Genomic DNA, 18906 nt, shown 5'->3' with positions numbered 1-18906 from the left:
GTTGGCACATCTTCCTAATAAGCAGAAGACCTGTGTTCAAGTCCCAACTGTGGCACAAATTTTTATTCATTACTTCAACTTCTATCCTTACCTGGGACTCCAGATGTCTCCAGGAAAATGTAATTCCACCAAATCAGTTGGTTCAGGGAAGTAGAAAAGGACTTAGCAGCAATCAACATCACAAAAGCAAAAATTCTAGGAATGCCATCTTTTCGAAATAAGATAATGAACTTCAGAGTGTTTTCAGCAAAAGGTCAGAAAGTGCATCACTTTATGGACTGATGAAAGAAGAAAACAACACATCGAATGAAAGAAGAAAGGAGTACAGTGAATGAAAGAAGAAAAGAGCACAATGAAGGAATGAACAAATACTGGCAAGATCGAAAATCAGGAATGAAGACAACATCAAGAGGAAGTATGTGAATATACTGCTGACAAAATCTTCTTGGCCTTCAATTTGGGTGGCTGCATCAAAATTCTGCAACATTTCGATGAGTGTCACTTTCATCATCTTTTGGCAAAGAGTTAAGATTGCGATGAGTGTCATTCTCAACTTCTGGTGAAACGTCGAGGCCACCATTCGAGTCTCGATGAATTGAGGCTGGCCCAGAATTGCAAAGTGTCAACTACTGTTTATGTTCTTGGCATACAGCTGTTAGTGCTGGGTTCCATGCTCATTTTGCTGGTAGTTCTCGTCCCATGGTGATAAGATTGTCATGGAGTCTTATCTCAAGCGATTCCTTGAAAAAAGTCACTAGCTCAGCACAGAATTTTTGTTTTCTCAAACTCAAACACATCTCCCTTGTTGAGCCTGTGTTCTGCCACTGCTGATTTATCACTATGTCCCAGATGTGTACGGACCTAATGTGTTACGTGCAGTGTTGTGAGATGCTATGTACTGGTGGCCACACTCTCAAGGAATGCTGTATATACTGGGTACTTATAGCTTGTCCTTTACTGTGCCTAGCATATCTTTAGTTTTTGTGGTGTTCAAAAGATGGCCTTGATGTTTGTTTTTTTCCAAGGATTTTCACAATTCTGGCTGAGGGAGGCCTAGTATGGGGGAAGAAAAGTAAGTTTCGCTTCCTATTTCTCTACCTCTTCTCTGAGGATGGCTGTATTATTAATTTTCTTTATGCATGTCTGACGCATGCTTCACTGTACCCATTTTGACAAAACACAGATCTAAGGTGTTGCAGCTCAACTGAGAGACTGTCTTTGTCACAAATAGCACATGTTCTGTGTACTAGGGTTGTAAGAAAAGTGTATTGCTGAGCTGGATGATGACAGGGGTTGAACTGGAAAAAACACACTGAAGATCTGCTGAAACGTTTGAGTTCAGCTACTTATGCTATTAGGGTCAGTGCAAATTTTGGCAATATACATCTCAGTAAATTAGCTTACCACGCCTATTTTCATTCTCCGCTTTTGTATGGCATCATATTCTGGGGTAGCTCATCATTGAGTAAAAGAGTGTTCATTACACAAAAGCGTGTAATCAGAATAATTGCTGGAGCTAATCCAAGATCATCCTGCAGACACTTATTTAAAGAGCTAGAGATCTTCACTGTAGCCTCACAATATATATATTCACTTATGATATTTGTTATTAACAATCCGAACAAATTCAAAAGTAATAGCAGTGTACATGGCTACAACACTTGGATTATCTTCACAACTCAAGGTTAAATCTAGCTTTGGCTCAGAAGGGGGTAATTTATGCTGCTACAACAGTCTTTGGTCACTTACCCAAAAGCATCAAAAATCTGACAGATAGCCATATAGCATTTAAAAGGAAATTAAAAGAATTTCTTAATGGCAACTACTCCTAGTCATTAGATGAATTTTTGGATATAGTAAGTGGGTAATTTCTCCATCCCCCACAAAAAAATTAAAAATATCAAGTTTCATGTAATATTTTGTGTAATGTAATATCTTGTATAGACACCTTTTATTAACCTGACACGTTCCACATCATTGCGAAGTGTCGTATTCATAATCTTTGGAACAACTACTAATCTAATATAATCTACAGCTCGTTGCACAAGGGTACAGATCTGTGTTACTTCACACGATTCATAGATGACCGAAATCGGAGAAAGTGGTTGGTTACTATGTAATTTCAATAAGAAATTACTTGTATTTATCAATGTGAAGTTAAATACAAAGATAATTGGAGGAATTGCATAATACTTCAAAGCAATGTTTTAGCTCCCAAACTGGTGACAAACTATACAGTAAGATATCCTGTAGCAACATTTGAAATAATTATTCAGTGTGAACACATTATAAAGAGTTGCACTTTGATAAGGCATTCAAGATACTTTAACTGCTGAAAAAAAGTATTCTGGCAAAGAAAAGCCACACAAAACAACAAACAAAATTTAATTACAACAAGATGGTAACAAACGGTGTCTGTGGCACTTTACCAAATGGCTTGCAAGATTGTTAGTTTGGAAAAGTACACACTATAAAATCATAAACCACCTCAAACTACAGCAGCTATTTACAATAACGAAATCACAAATCAATCATATTTATTATAGGGAAGTGAATGGCAGCAGTATCTAAAAATAGACATGTACAGCACCCCAGTGTTCTATATGATTACTTGTGAAGAAAAGACTAAAGTAATACTAAGGAAATACAAAAGTATAGATAAAGAAAATGTCTTTACAAAATAGCAGCACAGATAGCCATTTCCAAACAGTCATAAGGAAGTGGGGAAAAATTAGGATTCATTCTGGTAACTGAATGAAGCTACATTACCAAAATAAATTGGAAGAAATGAAAATAAATGCAAAGACTGAAGACTTCATATGGAGGAACATGTATCTCAATGTCCAATAAAAATGAAAAACATTGTACAAGAGATATACGGGGTGTTCAAAAAGTCTCCGCAGTGCCGTATGATTGTTAGCCGTGCGTGCCGTATACCGCAGTGAATATACCAAAATGAAACTCAGTGAAATAAAAGTTACTAATTTATTGGATATTCATTTTTACTTACAAATTTTCACTTTAAATGTTGACAGTGTCCCCCCAGTTGTTGATTACACAATTCAATTCGTCTAATCATGTTCCAAACACAAGCTGTAACATATGTTCTGTAACAGAAGCAGTGAAAGTGGATATTGCAGTTTTCAGTTCATCAATGCATTTTGGACGCTTTTTATAGACAGTTGCTTTTGCTGCACCCCAGAAGAGAAAGTCAGGTGGTGTTAGGTCAGGCGATCATGGAGGCCAAAGTCCCTGTGAAATTATGCGACCACCAAAAACATCAGCAAGCAGTGACATTGAAATGCAAGCTGTATGCGCGGTTGTACCATCTTGTTGAAAATAAATGTTCAGTATTTTTTATTTCACTTAACACAAGTTTCCTATGAATGGGTAAAGAGTATCACTGCAATATAGTTGTGTGTTTATTGTTTCATTGAAAAATACAGGACCCACAATCCAACATCTAGAAATTGCAATCCAAACTCCTATTTTCACAGAATGAAGTGGTTCCTCATGAATACACAATGGATTTACAGTACTCCACATACGAGAGTTCACATACCCGGATAAATGAAACCATGCCTCATCAGTGAAAAATGTTTCATTAAGAATATCCCTTCAATTTTGTTGAACAAAAATTTTGAACCATTGGAAATAAATCAGTCTCTTGCCATGATAAGTATTTTTCAGTTCTTGAATGACTGTCACTTTGTATGGGAAATGTTCTAATTTTTTCCTTACAGCTGTGTGGGCCGTTCCGACACTAACATTGATTTCCTGGGCGAGTTTTCTTACTGAGTTGTTTGGACTCCGGGCATTTTATCGGAAATATCGAGTAGTTTATCCTCAGACAAAACGCTAGGATGACCACTTCTCGGTGCATCTGTCACTGAACCTGTACTTTGAAATTTGTTAATCAAATCTCACACAGTATCACGATAAGGGAGTGTTGTCTCTGGGAAAAGTAAATTAAATGTTTGACGAACTGAAACTGTGTATTTACTGCCAACTTTGAACACCTGTTTGACTAAAAACACAAATTCTTAAATAGTTATTATTTTAACAGTGACAAAAACGAAACAAACGAACAAAGGAACTAAACCTAAAGGTTCACGTCAACACGTAACAACACACACCAATGATACCACTGACGCTGGCCGAGATAAACTAAACAGTGGAATGTTGGGAGAGTCCACCTGAAGGGAAGTAACCCAGGCAGGTGAACAATCATAAGGCACGTGCAGCTAACAATCATATGGCACTGTGGAGAGACTTTTTGCACATCTCGTATAAGCAGCTGTTCTGTGTCTTATACATGTATGTACAACAAATTACACACCTGCATGTTGTCAAAAGCGATGCCCACATTAGATGTAAAATTGTTGTTAAAACGTGGTAATTTTGCATATCTTTGGCTGAAATGGGTCAAAATAGTGAATTTTGCACCCATTTTCTGACCAGTTTCTATTGCTTCTGATGTCGTAGAGTGCATCTTTAAGCGTGCCTCAGAGACTAGCTCATCTTCCATGGTAGCTTCATGGATGAGAAGATCACTGTTCTGACCTATGGACAGCATAATATTTTTTTCAATCATCACAGTAGTTGCATTTTTAATATGTAAGCTTAGGAATCCATATATTAAACTACATTGTAAATATTGAATAAAAAAGAAATTGTGTATATTAACTTATTTATCTGACTATAAGATGATATGAATGTAATGATGATCCCTTTTTTAAAGTGGTTTCTCAAAAAAAAAAATTATTCTCAACATATTCTGACTAATCAAAACTACAAAGTGTTTTATAGATATAAAGTATCTATCTAAAAAGTTAAAATTATACCTATGCCAAACTTATGCAATCTATTAATTTTCTACATTTTTCTAGTACAAGCAGAAATAAAGTACATAAAAAGAAATTACTTGCATAAATTTTTATCTTCACTTCCTTTATTGCTTACTACCACAGTCATTCATTTTAATGACAGTAATACCAATAACAATAACAATAACAACAACAACAATAATAATAATAATAATAATAATAATAATAATAATAATATCACACCACCACCACCACCACCACCACCACCACGTTCAATTCCATGGGAATGATTCTGTCCCATGACCCTGATGCAATCCAGGACAGAAAGAAGTTTAGCATTGGCCACAATATCAGCGGTCTTTTTTTACTGGAGATCTAGATTTCCACTGAGAGTGCAGCTATTATCAGTGTGTTACAGGTAGTCAAATAGTCTCACATAATTATAGCAACACCAATTCCAATATAACTTAGGCACGTACAAGTTTTAGTTGGACTAATGCTTGTACATGCCTATGTTATATTGGAATATGTTTTGTTACAATTACATCATTCTATATGATTACCTATAAATGCTGATCAAACAATGAAACGGCCATGCTGGAATATCAACAATATAAGGAAAAGACAGATTGTTACTCACTGTGAAGATGACACATTGAGCTGCAGACAGGCACAGTTAAAAGACTGTTACACTTTTAACTTTCGGCCAAAGCCTTCTTCAGAAAAGAAACACATACACAAGCAGGCGCACATCACATCCACACGACTACCATCCACGGCAGCTCAGACTGGAACGCCGGTCCGAGCTGCCAGAGCTGGCAGTCATGTGTGTGAGAGGTATGCTTGCTTGTGTGAATGAATGTGAATGTATGTTTCCTTTTCTGAATAAGGCTTTGGTCGAAAACTAAAAGTGTAACAGTCTTTTAATTGAGCCTGTCTGCAGCTCAATGTGTCATATTCACAGTGAGTAGCAATCCTCCTTTTCCTTACAACAATATTAGAGAAGGAAAGTTGCTACTCACCATATAACGGAGAGGCTGAGCCGCTACAGGCACAACAAAAAGATTCACACAATTATAGCTTTCGGCCGTAAGGCCTTTGTCAGCAAAACACACACACACACACACACACACACACACACACACACACATTTGCAGCCTCAGACAACTGAGACCACACTGCGAGCAGCAGCACCAGGGCATGATGGGAGTGGCGGCTGGGTGGGGGTAAGGAGGAGGCTGGGGCAGGGAGAGGGAGGGATAGTATGGTGGGGGTGGAGGACAGTGAAGTGCTGCAGTTTAGACAAAGGGCAGGAGAGAAGGTGGGGGGAGGAAGTAGCAGAAAGGAGAGAAATAAAAAGAAATTAAAAGACAGGGTGTGGTGGTGAAATGACGGCTGTGCAGTGCTGGAATGGGAACAGGGAGGGGGCTGGATGGGTGAGGACAGGGACTAATGAAGGTCGAGGGAATGTAGGATGTACTGCAGGGAAAGTTCCCACCTGCGCAATTCAGATACGCTGGTATTAGTGGGAGAAATGTCCTGCCCACTTTCCTTCCCACCCCTCCTACAGTGGTATTCCACTGTCCACCGAACCTTCATAATACATTCATCCATACTTACACAACCTCTGCTCCCAATCCCTTACCTCATGGCTCATACCCCTGTAATAGACCTAGATGCAAGACCTGACCCATACATCCTCCTACCACCACCTACTGCACTCCGGTCACTAACATCACCTATCCCATCAAAGGCAGGGCTACCTGTGAAACCAGTCACGTGATTTACAAGCTTAGCTGCAACCACTGTGCTGCAATCTATGTGGGCATGACAACCAACAAGCTGTCTGTCCGCATGAATGGCCACCGACAAACTGCAGCCAAAAAACAAGAGGACCACCCTGTTGCTGAATACGCTGCCAAACATATCTCAATGACTGTTTCACAGCCTATGCCATATGGATCCTTCCCACCAACATCAGCTTTTCTGAACTGTGCAGGTGAGAACTTTCCCTGCAATACATCCTACGTTCCCGTAACCCTCCTGGCCTCACCCTTCGTTAGTCACTGTCCTCACCCATCCAGCCCCCTCCCTGTTCCCATTCCAGCACTACACAGCCGTCGTTTCACTGCCACACACAGTTTTTTAATTTATTTGTATTTCTCTCCTTTCCGCTACCCCCCCCCCCCTCCCCCCCGCCCCACAGACACACACACCTGAGACTGCAGACGTGTGTGCAAGTTGCGTTTGTATGATTGTGTGTATGTGCACGTGTGTGTTTGTGTCTATTGCTGACAAAGACCTTAATGGCCAAAAGCTTTTGTTGTGCCTATCGCGACTCAGCATCTCTGCTATATGGTGAGTAGCAACTTTCCTTCTCTAATATTGTTACATTCCATCCTGGATTTTCCTTATAACACACAGACAAGAACTGCACTGTCAGCTGCAGCAAAATAAGACAGATGATATTATAACCAATTCTGACCTTCTCTCTGTCCTGGAATAATAATAATGATAATAATAATAACCACCCCTACCCCACCACCATCATAGTTATTGTCGTAGTTTAATCTGCATATTTAATGTGACTCTGTACTTTTCAAATGATGAATTTGGGGAAAAAAGCTCGTCTTATAGGTGAGTACCTATGATACTATTTTTTTTATTTCTATAAAATTGTTTGCTCGCTTTCGCCAGTACCAAATGGTCACTGATGACAAAAATATATACTACATATATAGAAAGCCAAGTTCATAACAGAAGCGAATATATGATCCAACAATCCATTTTCTATTCGGAAAACTGGCAGACAAAGAGACAGAAATTCTTCTTCTAACGTTTCACTGGAAAAATTGTATACACCAAGAGATATCACTTGTTATCATAACGTTTGTTGTACGTTACAATGACATTCATCATACATGCACCGATACTAAAGTCATAATCAAATGTTTCATGTACAAGCTTGAAATGTAAGGCACAGACAGAAATCTCACTCACTCTTGATATCATTCACCTTCATACTATCCACATTCTTAGCTACATACTACTACTCTCTTATATAGGGTGAGACGATGTGTGTGAACTACATATTAGTATAGCCAATTTTTATTCATTCTATGTAAATAACAACACCCGATCACTGGCCAATTCAATGTGACAACGTTGTTCACAGCTACTGTATTCCGATTCACTAACAATGGTGGTCCGTGCATGTCGAGGCACAGATGTGGACTCCAGAGTTGCTGGTTCCAAGTGACAATTGCAGTACACGCATAAGGGGCTTTGTGCTTAGAGAAAGCATGGATCCTCAAAATTATGTCTCTTACTTGATTATGTATATCATCATAATCAGCCATGACAACTTGCAACAAATGGAATAAAAATTCCCTAAATAAGTCAGTATGACTACACTTAATGCTCGCAATGATTAAGACATTCACAGCTGTGTGCTGAGAATACTACTGAACGTTCCCTGGCTGTCACAGAGAGTACACTGTCAGGTCTAAGGGTGAGCCTAAACTCAACTGACACTGTTTGTGACTCCAACTATAATTTTTTTTTAATCCTACTTCAATTTTCGCAGACTGCTAATCTGTCATAACAGAACTGAATTGTATCTGTAAGATTATACTCCTGAACATCCTTTATGGCCAGAGCTGCAATTGAAGTAGCAATTAATTCAACAGTCTTAATCAAAACACCACTAAAAATTCTCTATGTTTATTGTGTTTATTTTGCACTGTCGTATTAAATAAATCCACCCAGAATGTTATGTAAAACTTTGCTCTAGACTGTTGAATTTGAAGGCAATTTGCTAAACCTTACTGAGAGAAAAGGACTTATACAACTGTTACACAGGTACCTGTGGATGTGTTACAATGTTTCATCCACTACAACATTTGAAGCTTTACTGAGCACAGAGCAACTTAATATTCTAGAAACAGTGTAGCCAGGCCTCCAAAAAATGTAACAATATCTACTTGACTACACTAGTTGCTATGATGACATCTTGACATCACTGTCGCTGGGTGCCTCATGTGGAAAAATGGAAATGTCGTGTGGCTAGGGCCTCCCGTCGGGTAGACCGTTCGCCTGGTGCAGGTCTTTCGATTTGACGCCACTTCGGCGACCTGCGCGTCGATGGAGATGAAATGATGATGATTAGGACAACACAACACCCAGTCCCTGAGCGGAGAAAATTTCCGACCCAGCCGGGAATCGAACCCGGGCCCTTAGGATTGACAGTCTGTCACGCTGACCACTCAGCTACCGGGGCGGACGCCTCATGTGGAGATTAGCCCATCTTGGTTTCCAGCATTTTGACATAGGTATTTGAGCTAGTTCACAAGTTCTATCTGAAGTTCACTATACACAAGAATGAAAAACAAGAAAAACACAGTGTTAATGTTTGTGTGATGTACAGATTAATCCTTTTGCTTCTCTTGGTACCATAGGAAGATGCAGTGAAAGTTAATATTTCAACTCAAATGGCCTTTTGATATTCATGGAAACAAAAGTGGGTAATTAACTGCAATAGCAGTTTACACCTGAATAAAGCTGAAAATAAGAGTGGCCGTGATGATGTGTATAAGGTAAGATTATGCATGTGATTAGCTGAGTTTGCCATAATCCCACATTCAGTTAAAACAACAACTCTTATTATTGTTGTTGTTGTTGTGGTCTTCAGTCCTGAGACTGGTTTGATGCAGCTCTCCATGCTACTCTATCCTGTGCAAGCTTTTTCATCTCCCAGTACCTACTGCAACCTACATCCTTCTGAATCTGATTAGTGTATTCATCTCTTGGTCTCCCTCTACGATTTTTACCCTCCACGCTGCCCTCCAATACTAAATTGGTGATCCCTTGATGCCTCAGAACATGTCCTACCAACTGATCCCTTCTTCTGGTCAAGTTGTGCCACAAACTTCTCTTCTCCCCAATCCTATTCAATACTTCCTCATTAGTTATGTGATCTACCCATCTAATCTTCAGCATTCTTCTGTAGCACCACATTTCGAAAGCTTCTATTCTCTTCTTGTCCAAACTATTTATCGTCCATGTTTCACTTCCATACATGGCTACACTCCATACGAATACTTTCAGAAATGACTTCCTGACACTTAAATCAATACTGGATGTTAACAAATTTCTCTTCTTCAGAAACGCTTTCCTTGCCATTGCCAGCCTACATTTTATATCCTCTCTACTTCGACCATCATCAGTTATTTTGCTCCCCAAATAGCAAAACTCCTTTACTACTTTAAGTGCCTCATTTCCTAATCTAATTCCCTCAGCATCACCCCACTTAATTAGACTACATTCCATTATCCTTGTTTTGCTTTTGTTGATGTTCATCTTATATCCTCCTTTCAAGACACTGTCCATTCCATTCAACTGCTCTTCCAAGTCCTTTGCTGTCTCTGACAGAATTACAATGTCATCGGCGAACCTCAACATTTTTATTTCTTCTCCATGAATTTTAATACCTACCCCGTATTTTTCTTTTGTTTCCTTTACTGCTTGCTCAATATACAGATTGAACAACATCGGGGAGAGGCTACAACCCTGTCTTACTCCCTTCCCAACCACTGCTTCCCTTTCATGTCTCTCGACTCTTATAACTGCCATCTGGTTTCTGTACAAATTGTAAATAGCCTTTCGCTCCCTGTAATTTACCCCTGCCACCTTTAGAATTTGAAAGAGAGTATTCCAGTCAACATTGTCAAAAGCTTTCTCTAAGTCTACAAATGCTAGAAACGTAGGTTTGCCTTTCCTTAATCTTTCTTCTAAGATAAGTCGTAAGGTCAGTATTGCCTCACGTGTTCCAGTGTTTCTACGGAATCCAAACTGATCTTCCCTGAGGTTGGCTTCTACTAGTTTTTCCATTGGTCTGTAAAGAATTCGTGTTAGTATTTTGCAGCTGTGACTTATTAAGCTGATAGTTCGGTAATTTTCACATCTGTCAACACCTGCTTTCTTTGGGATTGGAATTATTATATTCTTCTTGAAGTCTGAGGGTATTTCGCCTGTTTCATACATCTTGCTCACCAGATGGTGGAGTTTTGTCAGGACTGGCTCTCCCACGGCCGTCAGTAGTTCCAATGGAATATTGTCTACTCCGGGGGCCTTCTTTCGACTCAGGTCTTTCAGTGCTCTGTCAAACTCTTCGCGCAGTATCATATCTCCCATTTCATCTTCATCTACATCCTCTTCCATTTCCATAATATTGTCCTCAAGTACATCGCCCTTGTATAGACCCTCTATATAATCCTTCCACCTTTCTGCTTTCCCTTCTTTGCTTAGAACTGGGTTTCCATCTGAGCTCTTGATATTCATACAAGTCGTTCTCTTATCTCCAAAGGTCTCTTTAATTTTCCTGTAGGCGGTATCTATCTTACCCCTAGTGAGATAGGCCTCTACATCCTTACATTTGTCCTATAGCCATCCCTGCTTAGCCATTTTGCACTTCCTGTCGATCTCATTTTTGAGACGTTTGTATTCCTTTTTGCCTGTTTCACTTACTGCATTTTTATATTTTCTCCTTTCATCAATTAAATTCAACATTTCTTCTGTTACCCAAGGATTTCTACTAGCCCTCGTCTTTTTACCTACTTGATCCTCTGCTGCCTTCACTACTTCATCCCTCAAAGCTACCCATTCTTCTTCTACTGTATTTATTTCCCCTATTCCTGTCAATTGCTCCCTTATGCTCTCCCTGAATCTCTGTACAACCTCTGGTTCTTTTAGTTTATCCAGGTCCCATCTCCTTAAATTCCCACCTTTTTGCAGTTTCTTCAGTTTTAATCTACAGGTCATAACCAATAGATTGTGGTCAGAGTCCACATCTGCCCCTGGAAATGTCTTACAATTTAAAACCTGGTTCCTAAATCTCTGTCTTACCATTATATAATCTATCTGATACCTTTTAGTATCTCCAGGGTTCTTCTTATTAGGAACTAAAATTAAGTTCTTACCTAACTTAATGAGCTGTGGGCAAGGCATAGTATCTCCTGAGTACGTTATCTTCCAACCGGATGAATGAGTAAGTGCGACACCAAACGCATTTGGGCAGTGTTTGACAGGCACTGTGCTGATATCTTTCATTTCTAATGCTTCCATGAGCTTTTTGGAAGATTCAGCATCCAGCCCAAATTTTTCCATTTCCTGCAAAGATGGCCATTCATTATGTAACTGCCTTCAACAGTAACTATGTAGAAACTGAACAACTAGAACAACACTGCACAGATCACTTCTTAAGAAATAATTACAAGAATGAAGTTTTATGAGACGATGATGTAAAATTACATCAACACTTTTAAACTAATGGAAATGAGGCAATAAAAATGCCCAATTCAAATAAGATGTAACAGACGTATTCTTATTGAAGGAATCATTCAACAGTTTGTTCAGTGCAATTTAAAGAAATATTGGGAATTCTAAATTATAACTGTTGATGGTGGTTTGCATTCTCTTTTTCTAAATCTGAAATGTGTAACATACAAACAGATGTTTTTTTTCACTTACTTTTGGCCAACAACACAATTTCTGATTATTCATTCATTAGGTTCTCCAAAATTCTAATGTGAAGAAGAGCCTTCAGGGATGTAGAATGAGTCCAAAAGGCAGAAGCAGCCAATGTAGGCTACTTCTGTAAAGTATACTAACACTTACTTACAACTAGTGCTAATCTACTCAGACGGTGAATTACAGGAATAACTTATAGGAATTTTTAAATAATGTGCATTAAAGCCACTTCTCTTCCTCTTACACTACCCTGCTGCTGTTTTTATTTGTTACTAATTTGTGTTAAGTATTTATATATTTTTACTGATTTTAGAAGACTGTCAGCTTCCTATACATTGCAAAAGTTAAAACCTGTTTAAAATGATCATGTTAACAGGAAATTACACCCACATATTGAAGTATTCTGATAAATTATGGATGCAGTGGCTAATAACATACTTTCTTACTTTACTTCTTAGTATCTGAGGACCATCACATTTCTGTGCCATGTCTGCTGGCAAACTATTAAAGACTTTTGCATCACAGTATAAAACCTACATTGGGAACTCTACAACAAGAACACAAAATCTGTGTGAAAAGCATTTATGCTCCTAGTATTGTTGTTGTGAATTTCACAGTTAATCCTAAATCCACTATTATTATTAACCCCAAATATCATTAGAAGGAAAATACTTGGGGAGTTGAGTGTAAGAATCCCAAGATTCCTACAACATGTTCACTTATTAAATTTACACTACATGCTGCACACTTCTGTAGAGTAAATAGTTTCTTAACCTGGCTACATTGTTCTTGAAGATTATGCCACCAGACTGCACCCCGACTCTGCAGGTCAACAGAATTAGAGTTCAAACCAGGCAGATCTGAACTGTTTCTCAACTTATCCATGTGGCAGACTAGGCACTTCACACATGGACCTTCATTTATGGTGTGCGCACTGATCTCCACTTTTAATACCCGTATTTCATTTTCATTTGTTTTGAACTGAATAATGAGTTTTGTTATTGTGGTCTTCGGTCCAAAGACTGGTTTGATAGAACTCTCTAAGCTACACTATCCTGTGCAAGCAAGATATAATTTCCCAAATTCGTTTTTGAAAGAATTAAACAAGCATTAACACATTGGCATCTTACATGAGCTTGCCAAGGCCTTTGATTTTATAGAACTTAAAATTGTACCAGAGTAAAAGCATTCCATTTGCATGGCTGGAAACACATCTCAACAACAAAAATCTGAGGGTCACATTAACAAGTAGTACTATACGACATACTGTAAATTCAGAGTGCAGAAAGATTAAATAGAGTGACCTGCAAGATTTGCTATTTGTTTCACTCTTATTGATGACAAACTGAAGGACCTTTCAGAAGCTGTAGTGTTTGCTGATCACTCATGCATACTGCCAAAAACCAAACATTAGTTTTACATAAAACTCATTGTTTATGGTTACTGGTTATGAACAGTAGAGTAAAACATTGCAAAGTGGCAGGGAATTAAGGAGATGGGCCCTGTATAAGTTGAAAGAAATAGACATTGTTGAGAGTTTCTGAGGAAGCATTAGGGAATGATGGACTAGAATGGGGGAAAGGAATACAGTAGAAGATGAGTGGGTAGCCTTGAGAGATGAAATAGTGAAGCCAGCAGAGGATCAAATAGGTAAAAAGACAAGGCCTTGTAGATATTCTTGGATATCACAGGAGATATTGAATTTAATTGATGAAAGGAGGGAATATAAAAATCCAGCCAATGAAGCAGATGAAAGATAATACAAATGTCTAAAAAATGAGATTGACAGGAAAGTGCAAAATGGCTAAGCAGGAATGGTTAGAGGACAAATGTAAGGCTTTAGAAGTATACAACACTAGGAGAAAGACAGATACTGACTACAAGAAAATTTGGAAGGCCTTTGCAGAAAAGATAAGCAGCTGAATGAATATCAAGAGCTCAGATGGGAAACCAATCTTAAGAAAAGAAGGAAAAGCTGAAAGGTGGAAGGAGTATATACAGACTTTATACAACGGAGATGAACTTGAAGGCAGTACTGTGGAAAGGGAAGAGGATGTTGATCAAGGTGACATGGGAGATATGATATTGTGAGAAGAATATGACACGGCACTGAAAGACTTAAGTTGAAACAAGGTCTCGAGTGTAGGCAACATTCCATCAGAACTACTAATAGCCTTGGAAAAGCCAGCCATGACAAAATATTCCACCTGGTGTGCAAGATGCATGAGACAAGTGAAATACCCTCAGACTTCAAGGAGAATAAAATAATTCCAATTCCAAAAAAAGCAGATGCTGACAGGTGTGAACATGCCAAACGATCAATTTAATAAAACTATCAATTTCATAAGTCATGGTTGCAAAATACTAACACAGATTCTTTACAGAAGAATGGAAAAACTGGTACAAGCCAACTTTGAGGAAGTTCAGTTCGGATTCTGGAAAAATTTAGGAACACACAAGGAAATACTGACCCTGCAGCTTATTTTAGAAGAATTTTGAGAATAGCTGGGCTACAATACATTAAGCAAAAGGCTATTTACAGCTTGTACAGAAGGCAGACAGCAGTTATATGAGTTAAGGGGCACGAAAGGGAAGCAGTGGTTAAGAATGGAGTGAGAGAGGATTGCAGCCTATCCTCGATATTATTCAGTCTGTGCATTGAACACTTAGTACAGGAAACCAAAGAAAAATTTGGAGTAGGAATTAAAGTTCATGGAGAAGAAATAAAAGCCTTGAGGTTTGCCAATGACACTGTAATTCCGTCAGAGACTGCAAAGAAATTGGAAGAGTAGTTAAAAGGAATGGGCAGTGTCTTGAAAGGGGGATATAAGAAAAAGACAAAAGCGGAGATGCTGAGTCGTAGATAGGCACAACAACCCATATGACACCAGAGAGGACGGGGCTGTCTATGTCCAAGGCATACCAAAAGCACCATGGTAAACACTGCCTATTTACATACAAGATAATGGAAACAGACAATCCGAGCACTACTTCCTGCAGAGGGAGCTCAAGTCACGGCCTGCAAGATGTATCACTACACCAAAACCTGATTGGCTGGAGACAGCTATTTAGGGGCTAGAACCAGTCCCGAAGTTCAGTTCACTCCAGATGCCGACCTCGTGGACTTCGACTGCTGAAGATTACGTCTTCGTCTCTGAATTGTATGGAAAATTAGAAGTGAACTTTTGTTTGCCTCAATTAGGAGACTTTTACTGGCATCGTTGTTACATTTCTTTGGTTGTTCAGTCATCAACCTTGTAAACACACATAAATAAAAGTCAAGTTTGTGAAAAATTGCAAATTGTCAATCACAACACTATGGGTGATGGGCAACAGGCAGATTCCATTCTTGTAGATTTCCGAAAAGCGTTTGACACAGTGCCCCACTGCAGACTGTAATTGAAGGTACAAGCATATAGAATAGATTCCCAGATATGTGAGTGGCTCGAAGACTTCTTAAGTATTAGAACTCAATATGTTGTCCTCATTGGCAGGTGTTTATCACAGACAAGGATATAATCAGGAGTGACTTACAGAAGTGCAATAGGACCACTATAAGTTTCTCTACACATAAATGATCTGGCAGACAGAGTGGGCAGCATTCTTTGGTTATTCGCTGATGATGCTCTGGTGTATGAGATGATGTCAAAGTTGAATGACCACAGCAGGGTACAAAATAACTTCAGACAAAATTCCTAGTTGGTGTGATGAATGGCAGCCAGCTCTAGATGTAGACAAATGTAAGTTAATGTGGATGATTAGAAAAACTAACTCATTATGTTTGAATACAGCATTAACAGTGTCCAGCTTGATAGTCACATCGTTTAAATGTCTGGCTGTAGCATTGTAAAGCAATATGAAATGGAATGTGCATGTGAGGATTGTGATAGGGAAAGCAGATGATTGATTTATTGGGAGCATTTTATGAAATTGTGGTTCATCTGTAACAGAGTCTGTATAAAGGATGCTAGTGTGACCTATTCTTGAGTGCTACTGAAGTGTTTGGGGTCCACACTAGGTCATATTAAAGGAAGACACCAATGCAATTCAGAGACATGCTGCTAGATTTGTTACTGGTAGGCTCAACCAGCATGGAGATGCTTTGTGAAGTTGAATCGGAATCCCTCGAGGGAAGATGACACTCTAATCACAAGGTAGTATTGTGGAAATTTAGAGAACCAGCAAGTGAGGCCAACTGCAGAATGATCCTATTACTGCCTACATACATTATGCCTAAGGATCATAATGATAAAATACGAAAATTAGGGCTCATAATGAGGCATGTAGACAGTCGCTTTTCCCCTCGTTCTATTAGTGGGTGGAACATGAAAGTGGTACAGGGTACCCTCCACCACGCACTATATGGTAGCTTGCAGAGTATGGATGTAGATGTAGATTATGGGAGATGGGTCAATAATAGGACCCCCCTGCCTATCTTCACTTTTATAAATCAATGTTATAACGAAAGATTTCAGTCCTTCAGTAAATATATCTCTACTCGTTGAGTTAGACTAACTTCATTGGGGCACAATCGTGCCAGCAAAAGAGATCAGTACTTTGGTTAAGTCCTGTGGCTTAATGATTATTGTGGATTCTCTTATGGCTGATTCAGGAAAATGTTGGTGGTGACTGCAATGACTTTCAAAGTAAACCTAATGCATCTCTTTCTACAGAGTCGAGCTTTTTCACATTTTTAGCATTCCATGTAACCATGCTTCACAAATCTTTTCAATACATGTCATGACATCATCCCATATTGCAATTATATCATTTTTACTTGTTTAGACCCAGCCAAACTGTGTGTTGCACACTGTATGCTACAAAAACTTCTTAGCACATTAGAATTGAATGCCAGACATGGGTTCGAATTCAGAAACTTGCCTTCTGCAGGCAATGCTCTTACTGACTGAGCTGCCTAGCCACAAACCCAGGTCTATCCTCATAGTTTCACTTCTGCCAGTACATCTCTCCTACCTTCTGGTAAGAGCACTGCCTGTGCGAGGCAATGTTCCTAGCTTTGTCTGGCACACTGTTTTAGTCTGCCAGGAAATTTTGAAACAGCATAAACTTCATTCATGAGTGAAAGATTTATTCTGAAAAGTACGCTACAAGCATAGCACAAAAACCAATTTTTTATTTATCGAAAAGTCCCCAAGATGGTCTCTGAGCACTTACGTAACAGCTGCTTATGTAACACCAGCAATGGCAGCACTGTTGGCATTTACAAGCAGTGCGAGACACTGAACCTCAATCATTTAGACCTTGCGGTCTGTTCACCATCAGGAAGAAAGAAAAATGCATGAAACACTGAATGTTCATCCATGAAATGAGAAGTAACACACAATAATACATTGAAATGAAGAGTAAAAATTAACACTTATTTTCCCATGGTTCACAGCACTCTACTCATTTCTATTATCCTCAAAATATACATACTTAAGAATAAATAAACAAAATATTAGCTTTACTTTAACATTCTGTAAATTAACAGTACCAGAGCAGAGTTTGGCACAAGTTGTATTTCATGCAACAGAGGCTGAAATCTCCTGTGGTAGAAGCTGAGCCAGGCCATTATTTGTTTAGGAGCGAGAACTATCAGAGGTGGAAAAGAGCTGGCGCCTGCAGCCCAGTATGCCCTTCGCCGAGCATGAATGAGGCCCACCAAACCTAAATGGTGGTCTGCATGTAGGTGGGATACGTATACACACTGAAGTTTCCGCAGTATTTCTTCAGCACCGTCCACACCATAAAATCGCCACAGCTGACCGAGGGTGCCTTCACCACAATCGAGCATCAGTACTTTGGAGTCACTAGAATGTAAAAGGGACAAAGTAAATATTATACTAATCAATGTTAAGCACTTCAGAAAATTAATTTAACTTCAACCAAATACATTAATAATGTGCACACATTTACATGCATACCCCATAAAGCCACGATGAGTAAATGGTAAAAAGATATCCTGTACCGGCACCGTTGTTAATCACATTGCTGTATCATCAACAAATTTTACAAAGAAACCGTGCCATACATACGTCTCCAACTTTATGCCCTTTTGACCGTTTAACCCTCCCGTTACCAAGCTTTTTCACACCTCTATTTTACCAAGCGGGGTATTTGGACTACCCCAAAAGAGTTTTGTGTTTTATTGTAATATTTGTTCTCAGATTTCGTTATTTCCATTGAATGGGTTTATTTAGTATTGAAAAACAGCTTTTCAGGTTATTAGAAGTATTTAATCAGATCACAGATACAAAGCACAAAAAAAAATTATATCTTTCACTAAATTCAGTACTCAACGAACAGAAAATTAATAATTATGTACCTCAACAGTCACTGCAGTAAAATAACACAAGACATTTTTCAACTTTTCAGTCAAGTACATTTTTGCACTGCATGCACTTCACAGTAACAGTTTCTTCTCTGTGTATATTACAAACAGGTTTCTTGCACGTTACACAACAGACTCTTGTTTTCCGATCTTCGCTTCTCTTGCAATCTTGACATCGTTGTGGCGTTGGTAACTTGGAACACTGGGTCTGGATCACTGCTG

General features: G+C 38.9%; 1 protein-coding gene across 1 annotated transcript in view; it reads right to left on the bottom strand.

The window, feature by feature from the left end:
• LOC126458614 (ribonuclease Z, mitochondrial) overlaps nucleotides 1–18906 on the bottom strand; it is a 134780-nt gene that overhangs the window by 12053 nt on the left and 103821 nt on the right. The window contains exons 8-10 of the mRNA XM_050095780.1: nucleotides 17848–18163; nucleotides 11804–11993; nucleotides 4340–4563 (exon numbers count right to left, since the gene is read on the bottom strand). Of these exons, the coding sequence (XP_049951737.1) occupies nucleotides 4340–4563; nucleotides 11804–11993; nucleotides 17848–18163 (730 nt within the window). The remainder of the gene's footprint in view (nucleotides 1–4339; nucleotides 4564–11803; nucleotides 11994–17847; nucleotides 18164–18906) is intronic.

The sequence above is a fragment of the Schistocerca serialis genome, chromosome 2 (assembly GCF_023864345.2).
Source record: "Schistocerca serialis cubense isolate TAMUIC-IGC-003099 chromosome 2, iqSchSeri2.2, whole genome shotgun sequence".
NCBI lineage: Eukaryota > Metazoa > Arthropoda > Insecta > Orthoptera > Acrididae > Schistocerca > Schistocerca serialis.
The sequence above is the reverse complement of the archived record's forward strand: the minus strand, read 5'-3'. Positions and strand labels throughout refer to the sequence as shown.